Below are 21,658 nucleotides of genomic sequence, written 5' to 3'. Positions count from 1 at the left end.
AAACCCTAACGTGAGGTCTGCACCTCTCGTTAGGGCTCCTGTGAGGGAATCGGAAAGGAAAAGGGCCCCAAAAAAAGGTAAAAAAAAAAAAAAAAGCAGCGAGCGCACGTGAGGGGCGTCCTTTATGGACGTACTCTGCCTGTGCTTGTGAGGGACGTCTTTTCGCCGTTTTTTAAAAAGGTTTTGTCTCCCCGGCGCTGCTCACCTTCTGTAGCAGCGAGGAGAAGGGAATCAGGGACCTGCGAGTCGATCCAGAGTTCGGGAGGGACATCCCTTTCCATTATGCTCCTCTTCCAGGTCTCTTCAGCCAATCAGAGTGTGTGTAGCTGACACCAGCAAGCTAGATGCGCTTTGATTGGCTGAAGAGACCCAAGAAGAGGAGCATAACCGAATGGGACGTCCCGATTCTCCGACTGGCTACCAAGGTAATGGTGAATGCAACGGAGCTACAACGAGTAGCTCATTTGCATTCCCTTTCCTTAGTGAATTCGCTATGGAATCGGTAGGGAACGGGAATTACCGACGACTTTAGTGCATCTTCCTCTAAGACAGAAGTAAAAAAACTGCATTAAAATGTAGTGGTTTTTTTTTTTTTTACATTGAGAGTAATTCCTTATTCTAACAGTTTGCACTTTTAACACAGTGGTTTTACTGTGGAATTTTCTATGCTAAAACCCTTAATACGCCCTTGTAGATGTAGTAATATCAGCAAGGGACAATACAAATCTAAAACCAGAGTACAGTGCCATACAATGAGGCTTATTATATCGACGTAGGAGGAGGCACTCGCCATGCATGTGCCCCTCAGTGGGACCATCCAGTGCTGGTGATAGTGAACTAAACCCAAGTTCTGTCCTAATCCCTGGAAGCAAAAAACTGATGGGGTGTGGAAGTACTAGTGTACTAGAAAACTCATACAAAAATTTCCACTACCAAAAAATGACTTCAATGTTCAACACACACTTAATAGCGTGTGCCGTGCAGGAAGGAGAAAGGCCTCAAAGAGATGACAAGTAGAGTGTTGTCCAGCTGAGCTGCGTCTGTTCCGACTTCAATACTGGCACCGAGACCCTGAAGCAGCAGCGTGAAACGCTGGCCACCGTCGGCTCGGGGAATGAAGATTAAGATAGCTCAGCATCGCACTTGATTTGGCAACGCAGTCTATGATTGGAGTACCACCTTTAAAGATAAGTGTTGGTACTCAGATTGAGTGCTATTTAATATAAGAAAAGTGCAGCTATTTTCAAACTATTCATGTAGCAGGAAGCTGTACACATCTCGAAGGTTTTTTGGCCGATGATGGAGGCAAGATCTGTGTGATCTGTTTCAGCTCCGATAGATTATTAAATATTATCTTGGAGCTCTTTGAGGCCTTTTTCCTTCCTGCACGGCACACACTATCAAGTGTGTGTTGAACATTGAAGTCATTTTTTGGTAGTGGAAATTTTTGTAGGAGTTTTATAATCCCTGGAAGCACATCCCCCAAGGGCTCCCAGGGAATGTTCCATTTGTGTTAGCTGGGGCAACGATCTTCGTGCCACTGAAAATCTTTTTAATTGCTCCATTCTGTTCTAGATTTAACTTGTGATAAGCTATGGCTGCCCCCCTTGGCTGTGTTCTGTTACATGCCGTACTGAATGTTACGCGCGCTGATAACCTCCTTACCATGTTATTCCACAGTGCCGATGCCAACTGTTCGTGGCCCTTTATGCTAAAGTGGAAGCAGTCCATGGCAAAATATGAAAAATCAATGCTACCATTCTGCAAAGGAAGAAATATGTAGAAGTTTAATGTAACATTAATATTATTATTATTTGTAACGCTTATACCCCGCACTTTCCCACTCATTAGCAGGTTCAATGCGGCTTACATAGTACAACATGTTAACAAAGTAATATATAGTGGATGTAGCTGTAATATAGTAAATATTATCTGCTGTCATCTACTATGTTGCTATATTCTGATCTCCAGGATTTACAAACTTTGTGGTGTCCAACATAATATCACACACCGAGCATTTCTTACAGGGCAAATGTCGCCACAGTATTCTTTCCCTTATACTCTCCTATAGAGTAATATGCTGGGTGATAAAGAGGGGCATAATCGAACGTCGCTGGCCAAATAGATCGCCGGCGATCTATGTTGGCGGCAGCGCTACAGCTGGCCGGAACCGTATCTTTTTTTCGATAATACGGTTTAGCCCAGCCAAATGCCGTGGAGTTCGCTGGGTTTGAGATGGCCGGGTTTGTTTTTCAGCGATAATGGAAAGTTATGTCGGCCATCTCAAACCCCGGCCAAATTCAAGGCATTTGACCATGGGAGGAGCCAGCATTTTTAGTGCACTGGCCCCCCTGACATGCCAGGACACCAACCAGCCACCCTAGGGGTCACTGCGGTGGACTTCAGAAAAGCTCCCACGTGCATAGCTCCCTTACTTTGGGAGCTGAGCCCCCCAAACCCACTACCCACAAATGTACTGCACCCACTAAAATTGCTCCAGGGACCTGCATACAGCCTCTAGGACTTATTGCTGCTGTATAACTTTGGCACACCAGTTCACACCTGAAGACTAATCTCTCTGAAAAAGTCCTTTCTTGAAATAACCACGTTTACTCACAGTTAACTGCAGATCAGAGGTTGTGCCCCACTGGCAAAGAGTCCCCTGGTACTAAGATTAGCAGTAGGTCAGAGCTGGCACAATGGTGTACAATACCCTCTTTCAGCACCATTCAAGGTAAGAACTACGTTCTCTAACGTGGGTAACACAGGAAAGGGAACTAAAACTGGTTTACAAAAATGGCCACTACCGCATGGACTACAACAGGAAACAAAACAGGGCACACTCTGACCCAGTTAGCAGGGGGGAAAAGCACCATGGGAATAGAGCCCAGTACCCTACACCCACCACAATGCATTGCTAACGTGACTCTCTGCAGGGCACCTAACAGAAAAGGTGTCACACTCACCCCAGAGCCACATCGCAACCAGGGAAAGGCTGTCGGAGGATACAACACATTCTGCTGTCATGGAGGTGGATACGGCATTTGAGGCTGGCATACAGGCTGGAAAAAAGGTTTTTAGTTTTATTTTTTTAGTTTGGAAGGGGATTGGTGACCACTGGAGGAGTATGGGGAGGTCATCCCCCATTCCCTCCAGTGGTCATCTGGTCAGTTGGGGCACCTTTTTGAGGCTTGGTCGTGAAAATAAAAGGACCAAGTTAAGCCGGCGAAATACTGCTTAACGCCGCTTTTTTTTTTCCCATTATCGGCGAAAGCCGGCCATCTGGTAGCCACACCCATGGCCGCCCATGTCCCGCCTTCGCTAATCTACCGACACGCCCCCTTGAACTTTCACCGGCGAAGCGACGGGAAAGTGGCGATGCTGTCAAAAATGCCGCTTTCGATTATACCGATTTCGCCGCTTTCAAGAAATCGCCGGCCATCTCCCGATTTATGTCGGAAGATGGCCGGCGATCACTTTCGATTATAAGCTGGAAAATCTCCTTCAAATTCTTGCCTCTTCTGTATGCCAGACGTATTCTCTTATTCTGAAACACTGCTAAACCTCTGACAACAGACCAATGCTTTTTCAAAATCTTTTGACAGTTATCTACTCCCCCTATCATACAAGGTTTGTCACTTCATCTTCATTTCTCCTCAGAACATGCCGGAGAAGTCCTAGATAAGCAGAAAGTTCAGTTACATCACTCTACAAGAAGTTATGGGGAGTCAGGGAGATGGTTTAGGGGGGACTTCAGTCAGAAAGTGAAGGCCCTATAGGTTATTCTAGATTTTGCAGCGGACTCTGATCCTGGGAAACTGGGTTCGATTCCCACTGCAGCTCCCTGTGACTCTGGGCAAGTCACTGAACCCTCCGTTGCCCCAGGTACAAAATAAGTACCTGAATATACATAAACTGCTTTGAATGTAGTTGCAAAAACCTCAGGAAGGCAGTATATCAAGTCCCATTTCCCTTTCCCTATTTGAGATTCTACACGGAATGTTGCTACTATTGAGATTCTGTTGCTACTATTTGAGATTCTACATGGAATGTTAATGTTGCTATTCCACTAGCAACATTCCATGTAGAAGCCTGCCCTTGCAGATGAGCAACACGGTCGCGCAGGCTTCTGTTTCTGTGAGTCTGACATCCTGCACGTACGTGCAGGACGTCAGACTCACAGAAACAGAAGCCTGCGCGGCCACATTGGTGATCTGCGAGGGCAGTCTTCTAGTTGGAATGTTGCTAGTGGAGGAGTAGCCTAGTGGTTAGTGCAGTGGACTTTGATCCTGGGGAACTGGGTTCAGTTCCCACTGCAGCTCCTTGTGACTCTGGGCAAGTCACTGAACCCTCCATTGCCCCAGGTACAAATAAGTACCACTTTGAATGTAGTTGGAAAAACCACAGAAAGGCAATATATAAGTCCCATTCCCATTTCTTTGGTACTCTCTTTTTATAGAACAATGGCTATGAGGTAACAGAAGAATGAGAGCTAGACTAATTTATTCCTTGTCTTGTGAGATTTTAACCCATGAGAACTGTCCAGAGCTAGGCCTGGGCTGAGTTAATTGGGAAGACAAGGACTAGCGAGTATTGAGATTGTGGAGCCTACCAGGGATGGGACTGAAGGAATATCTGAACTCTAGAGTCTTACTGTTCTTACTCCTCAATCTGCGAAGTGTAAAGGCTGCTCCACCTACGTGTACATGCAAATAAAGTATTTTGTTTTACTTCCAACCTTTGTGTAGCTGTATTTGTGAGGGCTTTATATCTGGTTGTCAGCGCACCTCCACACTGGACTTTGCTTTCCCCCCAGAAGCACAACGGTTATATATAGGCCCTGGCCTGCACTACCAAATCAAGGTCCACCACCATGGACCTGAAGGTAATCCTAAGCCCTCAGCTCTGACATCTTGAACAGGGTTGTGATCTGCAATTTTTGGATCCTCTCTTGAGTCAGAACCATCTTTCCCATTTGGGTGTCAAAGCATACATATAAATATGCTACATCTGGGTCTGTTAATAACCCAACACAGTTCTTTTAAGAATCATGCTATCTAGGTTGTGGCCACCTTAATCTCTATGTAGGACTTTGACTTATTCGATCAATTGTTTAAATAGGGGTGTACCAACACCCTCTTCTTCAGAAGCACGAATACCATCAGTACCAGCACCTTGGAAAAAGTCCTTGATGTCAGGGGTAGGCCAAACAAGACAGCCTAAAACCGAAAATGCTGCCCCAGGACCACAAAGTCTAGGAAACTCTGCTGATCTGGCTGAATTGATATATGCAAATAAGCCTTTGTGAGATCCAGAGAAGGCAAAAAGCCTTCCCCTGATGGACTGTCACTGTCATCGGTATTAGGCTCTCTGTTCAGAACTGTGAGGCCTTCAGAACCTTGTTGACTTGCTTCAATCTACTACTGGGTGGAAAGAGCCCTCCATTTTGGGAACTACAACGTACTGACCCACAGTCTGCTGAAGAGACTGAAATGACCACCTCCAAACACAATAGTCTCTGCTGCTTTTTTTTGGGGGGGGGGGGGCGGACTAGTAAGGGGACTCCATGCAAACATTGGAAAGAGGGGCAAACCAACTCCTAAGCTTGAGGACCCACTGCTCTGAGGTGATCTGGGTCCATCTCCAGTAAAACTAATGCAGGCAGCCACTAACCTTAGAGACAGAAGAATAGTCCCTCAAATTCTCAATGTGCTCCACAGGCATCTCCTGTGTCCTCCCACGTCAGTTTCCAGGCTCTTTCTGTGGCTGCCTGAAAAGGACTGTCCTCTGGGGAGAAACCTACTCCACTGGAAAGCTGTTGACTTCCCCAGATGATACCTCTGTGCCTCTCTGAAGCATCTTCTTGCTGCCAGGAAGTGATCAGCACCTCCAGGTTGATTCTCTATGATCACTGGCACTATGGGTTTCCCAAGATCCTTCACCAGTTTCTGCAAGACCTCTCCAAACACCAGCTTTCTCTTAAAGGGGAGTTTACCAAGATGCATCTTTGAGGCATATCCACTGACCAGTGTCTGAACCACAGCAGGCAGCACACTGTCATTGCTGTGGCCATATTCTTCGCTGATGGCCGGATTAAGTCATACAATGAATCAGCCAAAAAGGTGGAGCCAGACTTCAGGCATACTGCCTCCGAGACTCCCACTGATGATCCTGCTAGGGATACCTCTGGCAACTGTTGAATCCAATGGAAACAGACATGGGCTACATAGTTACCACAGACCACTGCTTGCAGGACCAGCACAGACACATGGAATTACGGCTTCAAATGTGTTTCTAACCACCAGCTCTGCGGATCCTTGAGTACTGTGCATAAGCATCACCATGCTGGGACAGACCAAGGGTCCATCGAGCCCATTACCCTGTCACCGACAGCGGCCAAAAGAACAAGCAATTTGTCCTGCCCATCCTAGAAATACTGTATTATTCCCTTGTCCATTCAATAACATTCTATGGCTTTTTCCTCCAGGAAGCCGTCCAACCCTTTTTTGAAGTCCGCTAATTTAACCGCCTTAACCACCTTTTCCGGCAGCGAATTCCAGAGTTTAACTACGCGTTGAGTGAAGAAAGATTTCCTCTGATTCGTTTTAAATTTACCACACTGCAGCTTCATCGCATGCTCCCTTGTCCTAGTATTTTTGGAAAGCGTAAACAGATGCTCCACATCGACCCGTTCCATTCCACTCATTATAGACCTCTATCATATCTTCCCTCAGCCGCCTTTTCTCCAAGAGCCCCAGCTTCTTCAGCCTATCCTGATAGGGAAGTTGTCCCATCCCCTGTATCATCTTTGTTGCCCTTCTCTGCACATTTTCCAATTCCACTATGTTTTTTTTGAGATACGGCGACCAGAATTGAACACAATACTTGAGGTGCAGTCGCACCATGGAGCGATACAATGGAAGAATAATATCTTTATTTTTGTTTTCGATTCATTTCCTAATGATACCCAACATTCTATTTGCTTTCCTAGCCACAGCAGCACATTGAGCAGAAGTTTTCAACGTATCATCAATGATGACACCTAGATCCCTTTTTCGGTCCGTGACTCCCAACGCTGAACCTTGCATGACATAGTTATAGTTTGGGTTCCTCTTTCCCACATGCATCACTTTGCACTTGTTCACATTAAATGTCATCTGCCATTTAGACGCCCAGTCTCCCAGTCTCGTAAGGTCCTCTTGTAGTTTTTCACAATCTTCCCGCGATTTGAATACTTTGAATAACTTTCAGGGGCATAATCGAACGTCGCCGGCCAAATAGTTCTCCAGTGATCTATTGTGGTGGCGGCACTACAGCTGGCCGTAACCGTATTATCGAAAAGGATGGCCAGCCATCTTTTCTTTCGATAATACGGTTTAGCCCGGCGAAATGCCAGAGTTTCTCCACGTTTGAGATCGCCGGTTTTGTTTTTCAGTGATAATGGAAAAAAAAATGCCGGCCATCTCAAACCTGGCGAAATCCAAGGCATTTGGTCGTGGGAGGAGCCAGCATTTGTAGTGCACTGGTCCCCCTCACATGCCAGGACACCAACTGGGCACCCAAGGGTCAGTGCGGTGGACTTCAGAAAAAGCTCCCACATGCATAGCTCCCTTACTTTGGGTGCTGAGCCCCCCAACCCCCCCCCCAAGCCCACTACCCACAAATGTACAACACTACCATAACTCTTAAGGGTGAAGGGGACAACTACATGTGGGTTTTGGAGGGCTCCCATTACCAGCACAAGTGTTACAGGTAGGGGGGGAATGGGCATGGGTCCGCCTGCCTTAAGTGACTGTGGTACCCACTAAAGTGCTCCAGGGACCTGCATACACGCAGGCCTCTAGGACTTGTTGCTGCTGTATAACCTTGGCACACCAGTTGACACCTGAAGACTAATCTCTTTGAAAAAGTCCTTTATTTGAATAAGCACGTTTACTCACAATTAACTGCAGATCAGAGGTTCTGCCCCACTGGCAAAGAGTCTCCCTGGTACTGAGATTAGCAGTAGGTCAGAGCTGGCAGAATGGTGTACAATGCCCTCTTTCAGCAACATTCAAGGTAATAACTAAATTCTCTAACGTGGGATCTAAAACTGGCTTACAAAAATGGCCACTACCTCATGGATTACCGGAAACAAAACTGGGCACACTCTGACCCAGTTAGCAGGGGGAAAAGCACCATGGGAGTAGAGCCCACTACCCTACACCCACCACAATGCATTGCTGATGTGACTCTGCAGTGCACCTAACAGAAAAGGTGTCACACTCACCAGAGAGCCACATCACAACCACGGAAAGGCTGTCAGAGGATAGAACACATTGTGCTGTCATGGAGGTGGGTACGGCATTTGAAGCTGGCATAGAAGCTGCCAAAATATGTTTATAATTGTGTTTTTTAGGGTGGGAGGGGGTTGGTGACCACTGGGGGAGTACGGGGAGGTCATCCCCGATTCCTTCTGGTGGTCATCTGGTGGGTTGGGGCACTTTTTTGAAGCTTGGTCGTGAAACTAAAAGGACCAAGTATACCTGGCGAAATACTGCTTAACGCCGCTTTTTTTTGTTCCATTATCCGCGAAAGCCGGCCATCTGGTAGCCACGCCCATGCCTGCCCAAGTCCTGCCTTTGCTAAGCTACTGACACGCGCCCTTGAACTTTCGCCGGTGAAGCGATGGGAAAGCGGTGATGCTGTCAAAAACGCCGCTTTCGATTATACCGGATTTCGCCGCTTTTAAGAAATCGCCGGCCATCTCCCGATTTATGTCGGGAAATGGCCGGCGATCACTTTCGAAAATAAGCCTGTTTGTGTCATCGGCAAATTTGATTACCTCACTAGTTACCCCCATCTCTAGGTCATTTATGAATATGTTAAAAAGCAGAGGTCCAAGCACTGATCCCTGAGGGACCCCACTAACTACCCTTCTCCATTGCGAATATTGATCCCTTAATCCTACTCTGTTTCCTATATTTCAACCAGTTTCTAATCCACAGTAAGACCCCATGTCCCTCTAATTTCCTCTGTAGTCTTTCATGAGGGACCTTATCAAACGCCTTCTGAAAATCTAGATACACAATATCAACCGGCTCACCTTTGTCCACGTTTGTTTACCCCTTCAAAGAAATGCAGCAGATTGGTGAGGCAAGACTTCCCTTCAGTAAATCCATGTTGACTTTGTACCATTAGTCCATGCTTTTGAATGTGCTCTTTAATTTTGTTCTTGATAATAGTCTCTACCATTTTGCCTGGCACCGACGTCAGACTCACCGGTCTATAATTTCCCGGGTCTCCTCTGGAACCTTTTTAAAATATCGGCGTTACACTTGATTTTAAGGATAAATTACAAATCAATAACAGTAGTTCTGCCAGCTCATTTTTTAGTTCTATCAGTACCCTTGGGTGAATACCATCCGGTCCAGGAGATTTGCTACTCTTCAGTTTGCAGAACTGCTCAATTACGTCTTCCAGATTTACAGATATTTCAATAAGTTTTTCCGACTCTTCAGCTTCAAATACCCTGTCCGGCACCGGACTGTGCCCCCTTCCACCAGAATGACATCTTCTTGGTCATGACCAATACCAAGATATTCACCTTGGGGAGATGTAGCTTCTCCTTCTCAGAAGGTACTGATAGAGCCTGACCATGGATCTTCCCACCTTCAAACATGCATCTGGCATGTCCTATTGCACTGTGGTAGTGTCCTTGATTGCTCTGTGAATAGGGAAGAAATCCTTTATCTTTTATTAGCATTTACTAGACTGCCTTTAATTGACATGCAGGTTAAAGCATCAAAATCCCTTTTGGGAAGTATGAACTCCCCCTCAAATCACAAGTCAGAAACCTTGGAATATAGTTAGATTCAACACTTACATTGATTCCCCAAATCCAAGCAATCTTCAAGAGCTGCTTCTACTATTTGCGATAGCTACGCTGCTTCTCTCCTTACATCGAGAAGGCAAATCTTATCCCAGTTCTACATGCCATAATAACATCAAGACTGGATTACTGCAATGCAAATGCTCTATACAATGGTCTGACTACAAAGGGCCTGCACCAGCTCCACTTGATTCAGAATGCAGCAGCAAGACTCATAGAAGGTTGCCAGCGACATCACCATATCACACCATTTTTGCAAAACCTTCGTTGTCTACCAGTACAATACAGGGCTAAATTTAAAACTCTCTGTTTCATCTTCAAGGCCCTGAAAGGAAATGGCCCTGAGTATCTGAAAAATAGGATGACCCTCCACGCACCGCCAAGGACACTGAGGTCCTCCCGATCATTTACTGTGCACTAATCATTAGTGTGCGCTAAAAATGCTAGTGTGCCTTTGTAAAAGACCCCCTATATAACTGCTTGGAGTGGAGGAGTAGCCTAGTGGTTAGTGCAGCGGACTCTGATTCTGGGGAACTGGGTTTGATTCCCACTGCAGCTCCTTGTGACTCTGGGTGAGTCACTTAACCCTCCATTGCCCCTGGTACAAAATAAGTACCTGAATATATGTAAACCGCTTTGAATGTAGTTGCAAAAACCTCAGAAAGGCAGTATATCAAGTCCCATTTCCCTTTCCCTTATCTCTTCAAAGCGGTGGGACACCTCTCAGTGTAATCAATGATATAGGGCTTCAGAAGTTATCTGCAAGGGATGAGATATTTGTACCTACCCAACACATATATTTCAAGCAGAGTTACTTAAAATAGAAATAGGATACTAAAAGGCACGACTTAATATGTAAATCACAAGTTAGAGGGCAAAAGAAAACAGAGATTTTCTATTTTGTCATTTTGTATAGGAATGAATTTTTTATTCATTTTAATAGCATGGATTTTAAATTGGATTTTTGTACTTTTTATAACATTTTTCTGAATGTTATAAAGATCCTTTTATTTAAAAAGCACTTGTAACACTCTGCTATATTCATCAGACCATCAACTTTAACTATGCAGATGTTTGCCTCACTGCTGCCACCTGCTGAGTCTGCACTGTACCTGCAAGCATACAGACAAAACATACCAACAAAACAGGTAAAGGGGGAATCTGTAAAGTTGCATCTCTTTTCAAGAATTTTTCTACAGGAACTTTTTCAATAACTTTAAAGTGAACCCCGCCTTTTAGATTCTGTAAGATGCAACTTATACTTGGGCACCATGTTAGCCTCAAAAATCTTAGCTTATCAGCTGCAGACTCTCCATTTCCAGCATTCTATCTTACAACAAAATGGTGGCAGTGGGGATTGTCACTGACCCGCACACAGTGGTGTGCTGGAGCAGGCTCTCACGGGCTCGCGAGAGCCGTTTGTTAAGTTTTTAAGAATTTTGGGAGCCGGTTGTTAAAGTAGGCCTCCCCGTGGCTACTTTAACAACTGACTCCCAAAATGTGGGCTTGGGCCCCCTCCTGAATTCACTTTTACTTTGCTGGCAGTGATGCTGGCCCCACCAGTCAAGTAAATAGACTGCTGCTGCTCCCTGCTCCTTGTTTCTGACTCTGAGCATCAGGCTGAGACTTTTCATGCAAGCGCAAGAAGGTTCCATCATGCTGCTCAGAGCCAGAAACAAGCAGCAGAGAATGGTGGCAGTCCATTTACTGGCTGGTGGGGCTAGGCAAAGGTATGCCTAGTGTGCCCGCACAAGGGAGGGGAGAGAGAGGCATGTATTCCCCCCCCCCCCCAAAAAAAAAAAATTTCAGGGCCGGCTATGCCGGGACAGAGAGCCCGTTGTTAAAAATTTACCAGCACACCCCTGCCCGCACAGCATGGCTCAAAGCCTCTGATCTCAGAGATGATCTCCATGATCGTTTGGCCGAAGCTCCCTGCCTCGGGAACAGCCTCTTTGGAGAAAAAGTGAAGGATACCATATCCCAACTCCACTAGCATACGTGAACTCTCTGCTCATCAGCCGGATCACGCACAATATTGGAAGTCCTCCTCCACCAGCTACCGCCACTCCTATCAGCAATGTTTTCAACAGTATTTCGCGTGTAGATGCTTCACTCCCTATACTAGGGCCAATCCACAGCGTCTCCAGCAGCAGCCCTACTCTACAAAGCAGAGGCCCAGGGAACGGAAACAATCTATGATGACGCAGCTACCCTCCCTGAAATCCACTCACAACTTTTGATGTGTTGCCTGTCAGGAGAGAGGGTGGGGGGGGGGGGGGGGGGAAGACAGCCATTTTCTTCTTGCTTAGCAAAGCCATCATCTCGGACCAATGGTGGTTCCAGAGCTGCAGCGCGGCAAGGGGGTTCTACTCCAACTTCTTCCTCATTCCCAGAAAGAACAAGAGACTTTGACCCATTCTCAACCTCCATGGACTCAACATGCGGCTCAAGCACAAAAAGTTCAAGATGATCTCCCTTGCTACCACCCTCCTCAACCAGGGTGACTGGCTGGCTTGCCCTCGACCTCAAGGATGCTTACTCCCACATCTCCATCCATCCCAACCATTTGGCAGTACCTCTGGTTTCAGTTCCTCAACCAGCATTTCCAATACAGGGTACTGCCCTTCAGCCTCTTGTCCACACCACGAGTCATCACCAAATGTCTTGCAGTAGTGGTCGCACACTTACGCAAGAAGAGCCACTTCATCTTCTTATATCTCGATAATTAGTTCCTCTCTGCCTCCTCCAGGGACTGCTTACTTTGCACCATCTGGGAGACTCTGTCCACCCTCCAGATTCTTGGCTTCATCATCAATTACGAAAATCATCCCTCATTCCAGCGCATACACTCACCTTCAAAGAAACCCTTCAGGACACCACCACAGCCTGTGCCTACCTTCGACCCCAGCACCAGCATGCCATAGTGGCTCTGTGCAACCATTTTTGGCTCATCCCACAAATGTCTGCACATCACATTCTCTGCCTACTTAGACACATGGCAGCTACTGTCTTCCTAATTCCTCATGCCTCTGCATGGCACCTCAAGCTGCACTGGAACTAGTGCACTCAACCGCTCTCCAGCCTCATACCACTTCCACTTTCCATAAAGAGAATTTGCAATGGTGGCAAACATCACCCACCTTCCCAGCCACACCGCAACATCACTACTGACACCTCTACAAAGGGTTGAGATGCCCACATGGGCCACAGGGAGATGCAGAGCCTATGGTCCCCCAGTGAGACACAATTTCACATCAATCATCTGGAGTTATGAGCTATTTTCTATGCCGTACGGATTTTTCAACCACGGTTACAGCACAAACTGATTCTAATCCAGACGGACAACCAGGTCACCATATTCTACATCAACAAACAAGGGGGCACCAGATCCCTTTGTCTCTGCCAGGAGGCCTCCTGTCTGTCGCATTTTGCAATAACCCTTCACACCAACCTCCAGGCCATATACATTCCAAGATAATCCAATTCTATAGAGGACTCCCTCAGTTGCAAACTGGACCCTCATGAGTGGTCTGTTCAATGGGCAGTAGTCAACAGACTATTCCACAACTGGGGCACCCCCCACATAGATGTCTTCGCATCACTGGACAATGCCAAGTACCCCTACCTCTGCTCCCTGTGCCCAGTGAGTCGCACCATAGCTCGGGATGTGTTCTCCATTCTCTGGACAAGTCACCTGGACTACAACTTTCTGTCATTCCCACTAATTTCCAGGGTTCTTCAGAAGGTCATCTGAGACTCCACCACAGTTATCCTTATTGATCTGAACTGGCCTCAACAGATTTTATTTCCCCTCCTCCTGCATCTGCTCACTGCATCCCTGATTCCTTGCATACAACAACATGGTCAGATCCCCCACCTCAAGCTGACCAGCTTCTCCCTCACCATCTGGAAATTGAGTGGAGCATCCTCAACCACATCCCAGTATCTCAATCTATGAAATCAGTTCTCCTCACAACCAGGTGACCCTCCACTAGATGGTCATCTCAGTTTAAATGGACACACTGGGCACACTTGCAAGACCTGGATCCCACATGCCCTGTGCACCATCTTCTCACTTACCTCCTCTCAGATTCAGGTCTCAAGACCACCTCTGTCCACTTGTACATCCCCTTACTGTATGCTTCATCCGAGGTCTTACCAACCTCCATCCTCCCCTCTGGGACCCTCCTCTACCTTGGGACCTCAATATCATCTTGGCCGAGCTCATACAGGAGCCTTTTGAACTGCTGGGCGTTGCCTCTCTCCAGCACCTCACCTGGAAAACCATCTTCCTCACAGCTATATCCTCAGCATGCTGAGTTAGTGAACTGCAAGCCCTGGTTACCTGCTACCCTTATACGCAGTTTTTCTACAGCAGAGTACAGCTCAGTACACACCCTAAATTCCTCCCAAAGGTGGTTGCAGACTTCCACATCAATCTATCATGCTCTCTTCCATTTTTCCACCCCCACATCACTCAAGGCTCTCCACTCATTGGACCATAGAAGAGCACTACCCTTTTCCCACAGATATACAGCTCCCCTCTGCCAGTCCACCCAGCTTTTTGTTGCTTGCAACCCTGCTAAACCAGGCCAACTTGCTTCTAAGCATACCATCTCCACTTGGATTTCAGACTGCATTTCCTTTTGCTACCAAAAGGCAGGCCATGCACCGACTCAGAGTTCAGCCTGCTCGGTGGCCAATCTTTGCGCCACACCTTTTCAGGACATCTGCAGTGCCGCTACCTGGTCCTCTCTGTATTCCTTCACTAAGCATTACTGCGTTGACCATGACTCTGCACAGGATATGTGCTTTGGGCAATACATCCTTCAGAATCTCTTTGCATCCTAAACATCTGTCAGTAACCGCCACCCTTTGCTGCAACAGCTAGGGACTCACCATGAAGTGTGCCTGCATTTCCCCTGCTGTCTACGGAGAAAGCAAAGTTGCTTACCTGTAAAAGGGGTTCTCCATAGAGAGCAGGGGAATACAGCCACACTTACCCACCCACCATACCCTTATCTCTTCATCACTACAGCTAGTGAACAACTGAGGGGAGAGGGAGGAGCACTCCAAACGCAGGAACTCCTGTACGTGCCCAGTAAGCCTAAAGCTTACTATAGCTAGAGGACAGCACCGACACTCAGGATCAGTACGAGGACTGAAGTGTGCCTGCATTTTCCCTGCTTGTCTACGGAGAACCATCCTTTCCTAGTTTTTAGCCTTCAGTCAACGTCCAAGAAACACAGAAAATATTCAGTTCAGGCACTGTAACAATAGTGGTCCACTTTCTTTCCTAGGTCACTCCAGGGAGAATTACCTAGGCTGAGAGCCCATTTGGAGGGCGCCCATTAAGTGAAGGATGGGGGCCTTCCTTACCAGCGAATTTGTGCAGAGGCGGGAAGGCAAGAAAGGGTGGAGGAGGGGGGAGAAAGCAGGGGGCAGCAGTTCCTGGCAGCTTGGCTTGCCATTGGGCTGTTTAAGGTGGGCAAGGCCAGAAGTCCCAGATGAAGTGGGAGATTGACTAAGGTTATTTAAAAAAGCTGAAACTATAGAACAGAGAATCCATAGCACACCTGAAAGAGCAACAAACCAAAAAAGTACAAGAAGCCTTCAAAGGTGGAGGTGTCAACTATTTTATTATTCAGATCTGACAAAGTCCGTATTTCAGTGAAGTCACCTGTGTCCGGGGTCTTGCAATGGTCACAAAATCTAGAAGTCTCAATCAATAAGTGGAGATTGCCAAATCTTGATTCACCAAAAAGATGCTGACAAATGGGGCGAAACAAAGAGTGTCTGCACTTTGTGACCATGGTCCAACTGGAGCCCCCCACCACCGCATGCAACCTACCTCTAGGCACTAGACCTTGCAGACCCCCAAAAGGTGAACAAAAAGCCATGTGAAAAGTAGAGGCCTCATACCTGAAGAAACAACCTCCAGCAATGCACAGAGCAAGGCCAACAACAACCCAGTGGCAATAGGGTGGTGCATGTCCTGCACCTCAAGCTGTACCCTCTCCCACCCCCAAAACATCCTTTGCACCAAACCAACATCAGGATTCCCCCTACTGTTCCTCTGGCTCCATCTGCTGGTAGAGGGCCATATTCATGCCAGAACCCCCTCCCCCCCCCCCCCCCCCCGAAATTCAGTTACCTCCCTTCCTCTGGAGGCAAAAGGAAGTGAAACACTGCCAGAAAGGATTGAGGGTGATAGCTGCCACTGACCTCAGCTGAGGAACTGCAGGCATTGTCATCAATTTGCACCTAGTGGATGCAAAAGTTAGCTGCATGCCATGGATGAGTGCCTGAAGGGGCGTGGCCAAAAGGGATTTCCCCTTTGGAGCTGACTGAGGAAGCCTGGTCAGACTCTGTTGAAATTGAAGATATTTCCCCCCCCCCCCCCTTTTTTATCATCTTGGGGATATGAGTTTGACTTGTGTTTTTAGACAGTAGAAAGATGAGTGGGGAAAAGTAAGGTGTTGGGGTAATCCAGGCCTCTACCCTTCAAAGCCTGTAGGATTCTTATGTAGCAAGGATTGAACATCAGATTCAGAACAAAGGGAACAATTCTGAGACTCAGATGCTTGAGGAGGCATCATTAAGTCCTGTCCTCTACTCACTGCTCCTACCAGGAATTTGAGTGCTCTGGGTGAAACCTTGTTGCAAGGTGGCGAGTCTTGAAATATTATTAGATAAATTCTTGCATTACATAAGTACATAAGTAATGCCATACTGGGAAAAAACCAAGGGTCCATCGAGCCCAGCATCCTGTTCACGACAGCGGCCAATCCAGGCCAAGGGCACCTGGCAAGCTTCCCAAACGTACAAACATTCTATACATGTTATTCCTGGAATTGTGGAGTTTTCCCAAGTCCATTTAGTAGCGGTTTATGGACTTGTCCTTTAGGAAACCGTCCAACCCCTTTTTAAACTCTGCTAAGCTAACCGCCTTCACCACTTTCTCCAGCAACGAATTCCAGAGTTTAATTACACGTTGGGTGAAGAAAACTTTTCTCCGATTTGTTTTAAATTTACAACACTGTAGTTTCATCGCATGCTCCCTCTTTCTCCCCTTCCTCCATCCAGCATATTCTTTCTACCCATCCTTCCATCCCTCTCCCCATCCTTCCAGTGTCTCCCTTCTTTCTCTCCCTCCATCCAGTGTCTCCACTTTTTCTTTTCCTATCCTTCCATCTAGCTCTCTCCCTTTCTCCCTTCTATCCAGCATCTCCCCTCTTTCTGTCCATCCTTCCATCCATCCAGTCTCCCCTCTTTTTCTCTCCATCCTTCCAGTTAGCGTCTCCCTCTCTCTCTCCCCATCTTTCTACCCAGCATCTTTTCTCTCTCTACCCCTTTTCCATTAAGCATGTCTCTTCTTCCTCTCCCCCTCTCCCATCCAGCATCTCTTCTTCTATCCATCATTTCTCCTCCCCTTTCCATTCAGCATCTCCTACCTCTCTCTCTCCTCCCTTCCCCCTCCATCTGGTGTCTGTTCTGCTGCTGCTTCTTCCAATGAGCAGTAGGAGCAAATCATGAAGAAGCAGATGCGGGGCCATAGTGTTCAGGCACTTGCTGCTGGACTTCTGGCCCAGAACAGGAATTGACGTCAGAAGAGGCAGAGGACCAACAGAGCTGACAGCACACGCCCGAACAGCAGTGGGATTTGAACTGGTCTTCCCTGGTTGTCAGCCTGATGCTCTAACCATTAGGCTACTTTTCTACTCCGCCTGCTTCTTGGTTTGTTGTCGCTGCTGCTCATTGAGAGAAGCAGTAGCAGTGGCGAGGTGGTAGCAGTGGCTCAGCAGGAGATGGCCCACCAAAGTGGGAGACTTGGCAGGTTTGTGTCTCATGGATATTCATTGTGGACATCCTGAACACCTGACTGGCTGGGGTGCCTCTAGGTCCAGTAGTCCATTCCCCACTGGGATTCAATAGTGGGTTCTCTGTCCTGATGCTTCCCCTGGATAGATGGTTTCCACTGCTCCTCTCCTTATCTCTCCCGAGAAAGCAGCATTGGTGGTCTGGTCCCTGTTCTAAACCCCTTTGGAAATCAGTGCAGCAACTTGGCAGGGTCTCTTCTCCCCTCTCCCCCCTTGTGCACTGGCACTGTTAGTCAGTCACATGCTCCCCCCTTTACTTAATGGTGAGGTGACTAGGCAAATACCACCCTGTGGGCTTGGCATTTATAGTTCCTCAGGTCCTCTCCAAAGGGATGTCTCCTCCTACTGCTGTCACTGAGGCAGGAGGGTTAGCACTGGTTCTAGAAGCTGGAAGAACTTTCCAAGCCAAAGGTTCACACACCACTCAAGTAGTGGCAATAGAAATCACTGCCAAACCATTTCTAATAGAATCCATATGCCCTCTACATACGTAAGGTGTCCACTGGTTGCCTTACTAGCAGTGTTTAACTCTGGAGAAGATTTAATGGAGGACACACCCCTTTGGCGCCTGTTGCCATGGTATTTTCCTGATTTAGTGCTATCCAGAGACCTCTAGAGTAAGGACATTTTGTTTGTGACGGGATCTCTTCCCTGTCTCTCAGAGTGGATACTTTTGAGTTAGAGGTACAGAACGCTGGCTCACTAGCCTGGTCTCTCTGGCCATTTTTTCTACACTGTAAATTTTTGGAACTCTACAACTAGTTAGTGAATCAAGCAAAGTCCAGTTACTTTGCTGACACATTTACTTGATCTGAACTTTAACTCTGAAAGGATCAAATTCCAGTGAAAGGAGAATCACTTCATGGGACAAAAAGTTCCTCTTAGCTATTTATTAGGGAAGGATGTCACGGTCGTGCCCTGGTTTCAGGCTCTCAGTTATCTCGCCCCCTGGTGGCCAGACCTGGTGGCTGCATTGGATTGTCTGTGTGCTGTTTCCCGTTCCAGACTTCAGCCCAGTCCGGTCCGGATCTTCCGGGCTGCCAGACTTGCTTGTTTTGTTTGAACCTACACAGCACCCGTAGTTGCCTGGTGATTGCTGCAGCTGAGCCTCAGCTCTCTGCCTTGCCTTTGCATCGCCTAAGGCCCTGAGGTTTGTCGGTGTACTGTGTGCAATGTCTGCCTAGTCTGGTTTTATTGTATTGATTCTTGCCTGAGATTCTTTTCTGTTCTAGTTAGTCTGTGTGTAGTTTAGATTAATTGTTGCTTGTTCTCTGGTCTTGTCTCTGGGTTGTAGTTTTGTGGCTAGTCCTTGTCTGTTTGTGTCTTTACTGGCTGTTCCGCAGCTTCCAGTCCTCTCTGCCAGTATTTGTTCCCTGTTTTAGTGGCTGCTTGCAGCTTCCAGTCCTGTCCTTTAGTTTATCCCTTCCTTGCCCTGCTGTCCCGGTTTGTTCCTTTCCCCTCTGACCCTCAGTCCTGGTTCAGCCTACTGGGTATCCAGTCCAGCCTTGCCCAGTAAGTCCTGCTGCCGGCCACCTGCAGCCAGGGGCTCAACTCCTGGTGAAAAGCGGCCAAGTGCAGGTGAAGTTTAAGTGTGCCTGCTCTGCTTATTCCTGCTTGTTTGCCTCTGCTGCAACTCCAGTCCGGGGTTCCAGTCCTGTTCTGCCTAGTGTCCGGTGTGGGGTGGTTTTGCCTACCGCTCCTCGGCAGTGGTCCAAGGGCTCACAAACCTAGTTCCTGTTATGAAAACGTGACAAGGAGGAGTCTGAATAAACCTCTAGGAAGTCGTATTGAGAGATACTTATGTGCCATAAAGGTAGAGAAGCTAGGAGAAATATTTGGTTACCTAAGGGATCCCTCAGAGAAAAGAGACAGAGAAACGGAGCCTCCCTAAAAGAAACTCAACCAAACGAAAGCTGGTGAAGAGGAGGAAGTGGAAAGCTCGTTAGAGCAAACAGTAGCTCCAAAGTATGAGGAGGACATTCCCAAGGAGGCAGAGAATGCTAAGGAGGACCTCTAGAACCAGCAAAGGAGATTGGATTTGCTCAGAGACTGATTTACCTCTCAAGGGATCAGACACAGATCTTGCTTTTCTCAAGTTTCTGCTTATTCAATTGGTTGTAACTAAGACTAAACCAGCTGCTGCTTTTCTGTTTATCACTATCAATATTTCAGTAAAGTCCTACTGGAACATCAAGACGACATCCCTGTGAATTTATTTAAATCACTCTGGTCAGATTCATACATCCTAGCACTTGAGCACAGAAGTAAAATCTTTCCCCCAAACAGCAAATCCACAGCAGGGACTGAGAGAATAGTGGCAGTAAAGGTAAGACTCAGTCCCTGAAAGTTAGTGTGGGCCTCAGTGGCGTAGCCAGACAACCAATTTTGGGTGGGCCTGAGCACAAAGTGGGTGGGCACAAAATTTTCTCTCTCCCCCAGCACTTCCCAACTCGGAATATAAATACTTTAGCTGGTGAGGATCCCCAATCTCCGTCAGCTGGGGACCTCCACCAGAGATGGCCAGAACTCCTCCCTGCCAAGCCCAGCAGGCAGTAGCAACTCCTCGAGCCACTGATGCCAGCACCCCATACGTGCTTAGCTGTCAGTGGCTCCAGGATGCTGCCCCCATCTGCCATGCTCAGCGGAAGGCAGCTCCGGCCAGTCCCGGAACAGATCCCCAGCTGGCAGGGCTTGGGGATTCCCACTAGCCACAGCAAGGGTCAGGGCTACTGTTAACCATGCTGGTGATCAGGGCAGAATAAAGAAGCCCCTCCCCCAATTCCCTCTCCTCTCCAATCTCTTCACCTGCCATTACAGTCACACTGACAGACCCTCACAAATTACAGAACAAGGGATCACAAATTAGAAATAAAAATATGTAGACAAAATTGAACTGGGAACCCTCAGCATGCACTGCAACACTGGAGAAAAAACCCCCCAAAAGGCAATTTCCTTTTCTACACACAATAAAAAGACATCCACTATGCACATTTTCCAAAGCTAACATTCCATTTAAAACATTCAAAATAAAATGATTTTTCTACCTTTATTGTCTGGACATTTTATTTTTCCATCATGTTGGTTCCAATTTCTGTCTGTCTTCTGCTAATTCTTCAAGCGGCTGTCCATTTTTCTTTTTTCTCCTGCCATTTCATTTCCTCACTACACCTACCTCTGAAATATTGATCCTTCCATTTTAGCTCTTTCCTTTCTTTCTTTTCTGCCTCTGTACACTCAAATTTCGTCCTCTTTCTAAATTTTTTCCTTATTTTTACTTTTCAGATATCACATTTCCATCTCCTTTCACCCACTAGCTCTCCCATTCCCCATCTCTCTCCTTCCCAGCCTATCATCCCTTTCCATCTTCAATCTACGCACCATTACCATATTTCTACCCCTGTAATCACTGTTCTCTCATTTATTTCCTTGCCATCTCCACTCCCTGGGCCTCTCCCCCATGCTTTCCACCATTCCCAGTGTCTCCCTCCCTCCACCCTTCCAGCCCAGCATCTGCTCCCTCTTTCTCCCATCCTCACCTTCTAGCCTGATATCTCCCTATCCCTTTTACCTCCCACCACCAGCATCTTCCTGTCCCATATCTCTCCCCTCCCCCATTGTTCAGCATTTTCCCCTTTCTCTTCCCTACCATCCATTGTCCATCTTCTGTCCCTGGATCCATCTTCCTTCTTTCTACCCTCCCCCGCTTGTGCATCTCTCCTTTTCTCTCCTCTACCTTCATGTCCAACTTTTCTCCCTCTCCCTGCCTTCAGCCCCTGGTCTAACATCTCTCCCCCCCCCCCCCCCCCCACAGCATTTCTCCATCCTTCCTTCCCCTCACCTCAATGCCATGTTCAACATTTCCCCTCTCATCTCTCTCTCCCTCCTTTCCTTCCACTTCCAAGTCCAA

General features: G+C 47.2%; 1 protein-coding gene across 1 annotated transcript in view; it reads right to left on the bottom strand.

Annotated features, from left to right (window-relative positions):
* Positions 1 to 21,658, bottom strand: part of LOC115477109 (interferon-induced very large GTPase 1-like) — a 150,691-nt gene that overhangs the window by 55,854 nt on the left and 73,179 nt on the right. Inside the window, exons 11-14 of the mRNA XM_030213723.1 lie at positions 9,587 to 9,706; positions 5,804 to 6,032; positions 3,628 to 3,677; positions 1,666 to 1,761 (exon numbers count right to left, since the gene is read on the bottom strand). Coding sequence (XP_030069583.1) covers positions 1,666 to 1,761; positions 3,628 to 3,677; positions 5,804 to 6,032; positions 9,587 to 9,706 — 495 coding nt within the window. The remainder of the gene's footprint in view (positions 1 to 1,665; positions 1,762 to 3,627; positions 3,678 to 5,803; positions 6,033 to 9,586; positions 9,707 to 21,658) is intronic.

This window comes from Microcaecilia unicolor, chromosome 9, assembly GCF_901765095.1.
Source record: "Microcaecilia unicolor chromosome 9, aMicUni1.1, whole genome shotgun sequence".
In the NCBI taxonomy this organism is placed as follows: domain Eukaryota; kingdom Metazoa; phylum Chordata; class Amphibia; order Gymnophiona; family Siphonopidae; genus Microcaecilia; species Microcaecilia unicolor.
The sequence above is the reverse complement of the archived record's forward strand: the minus strand, read 5'-3'. Positions and strand labels throughout refer to the sequence as shown.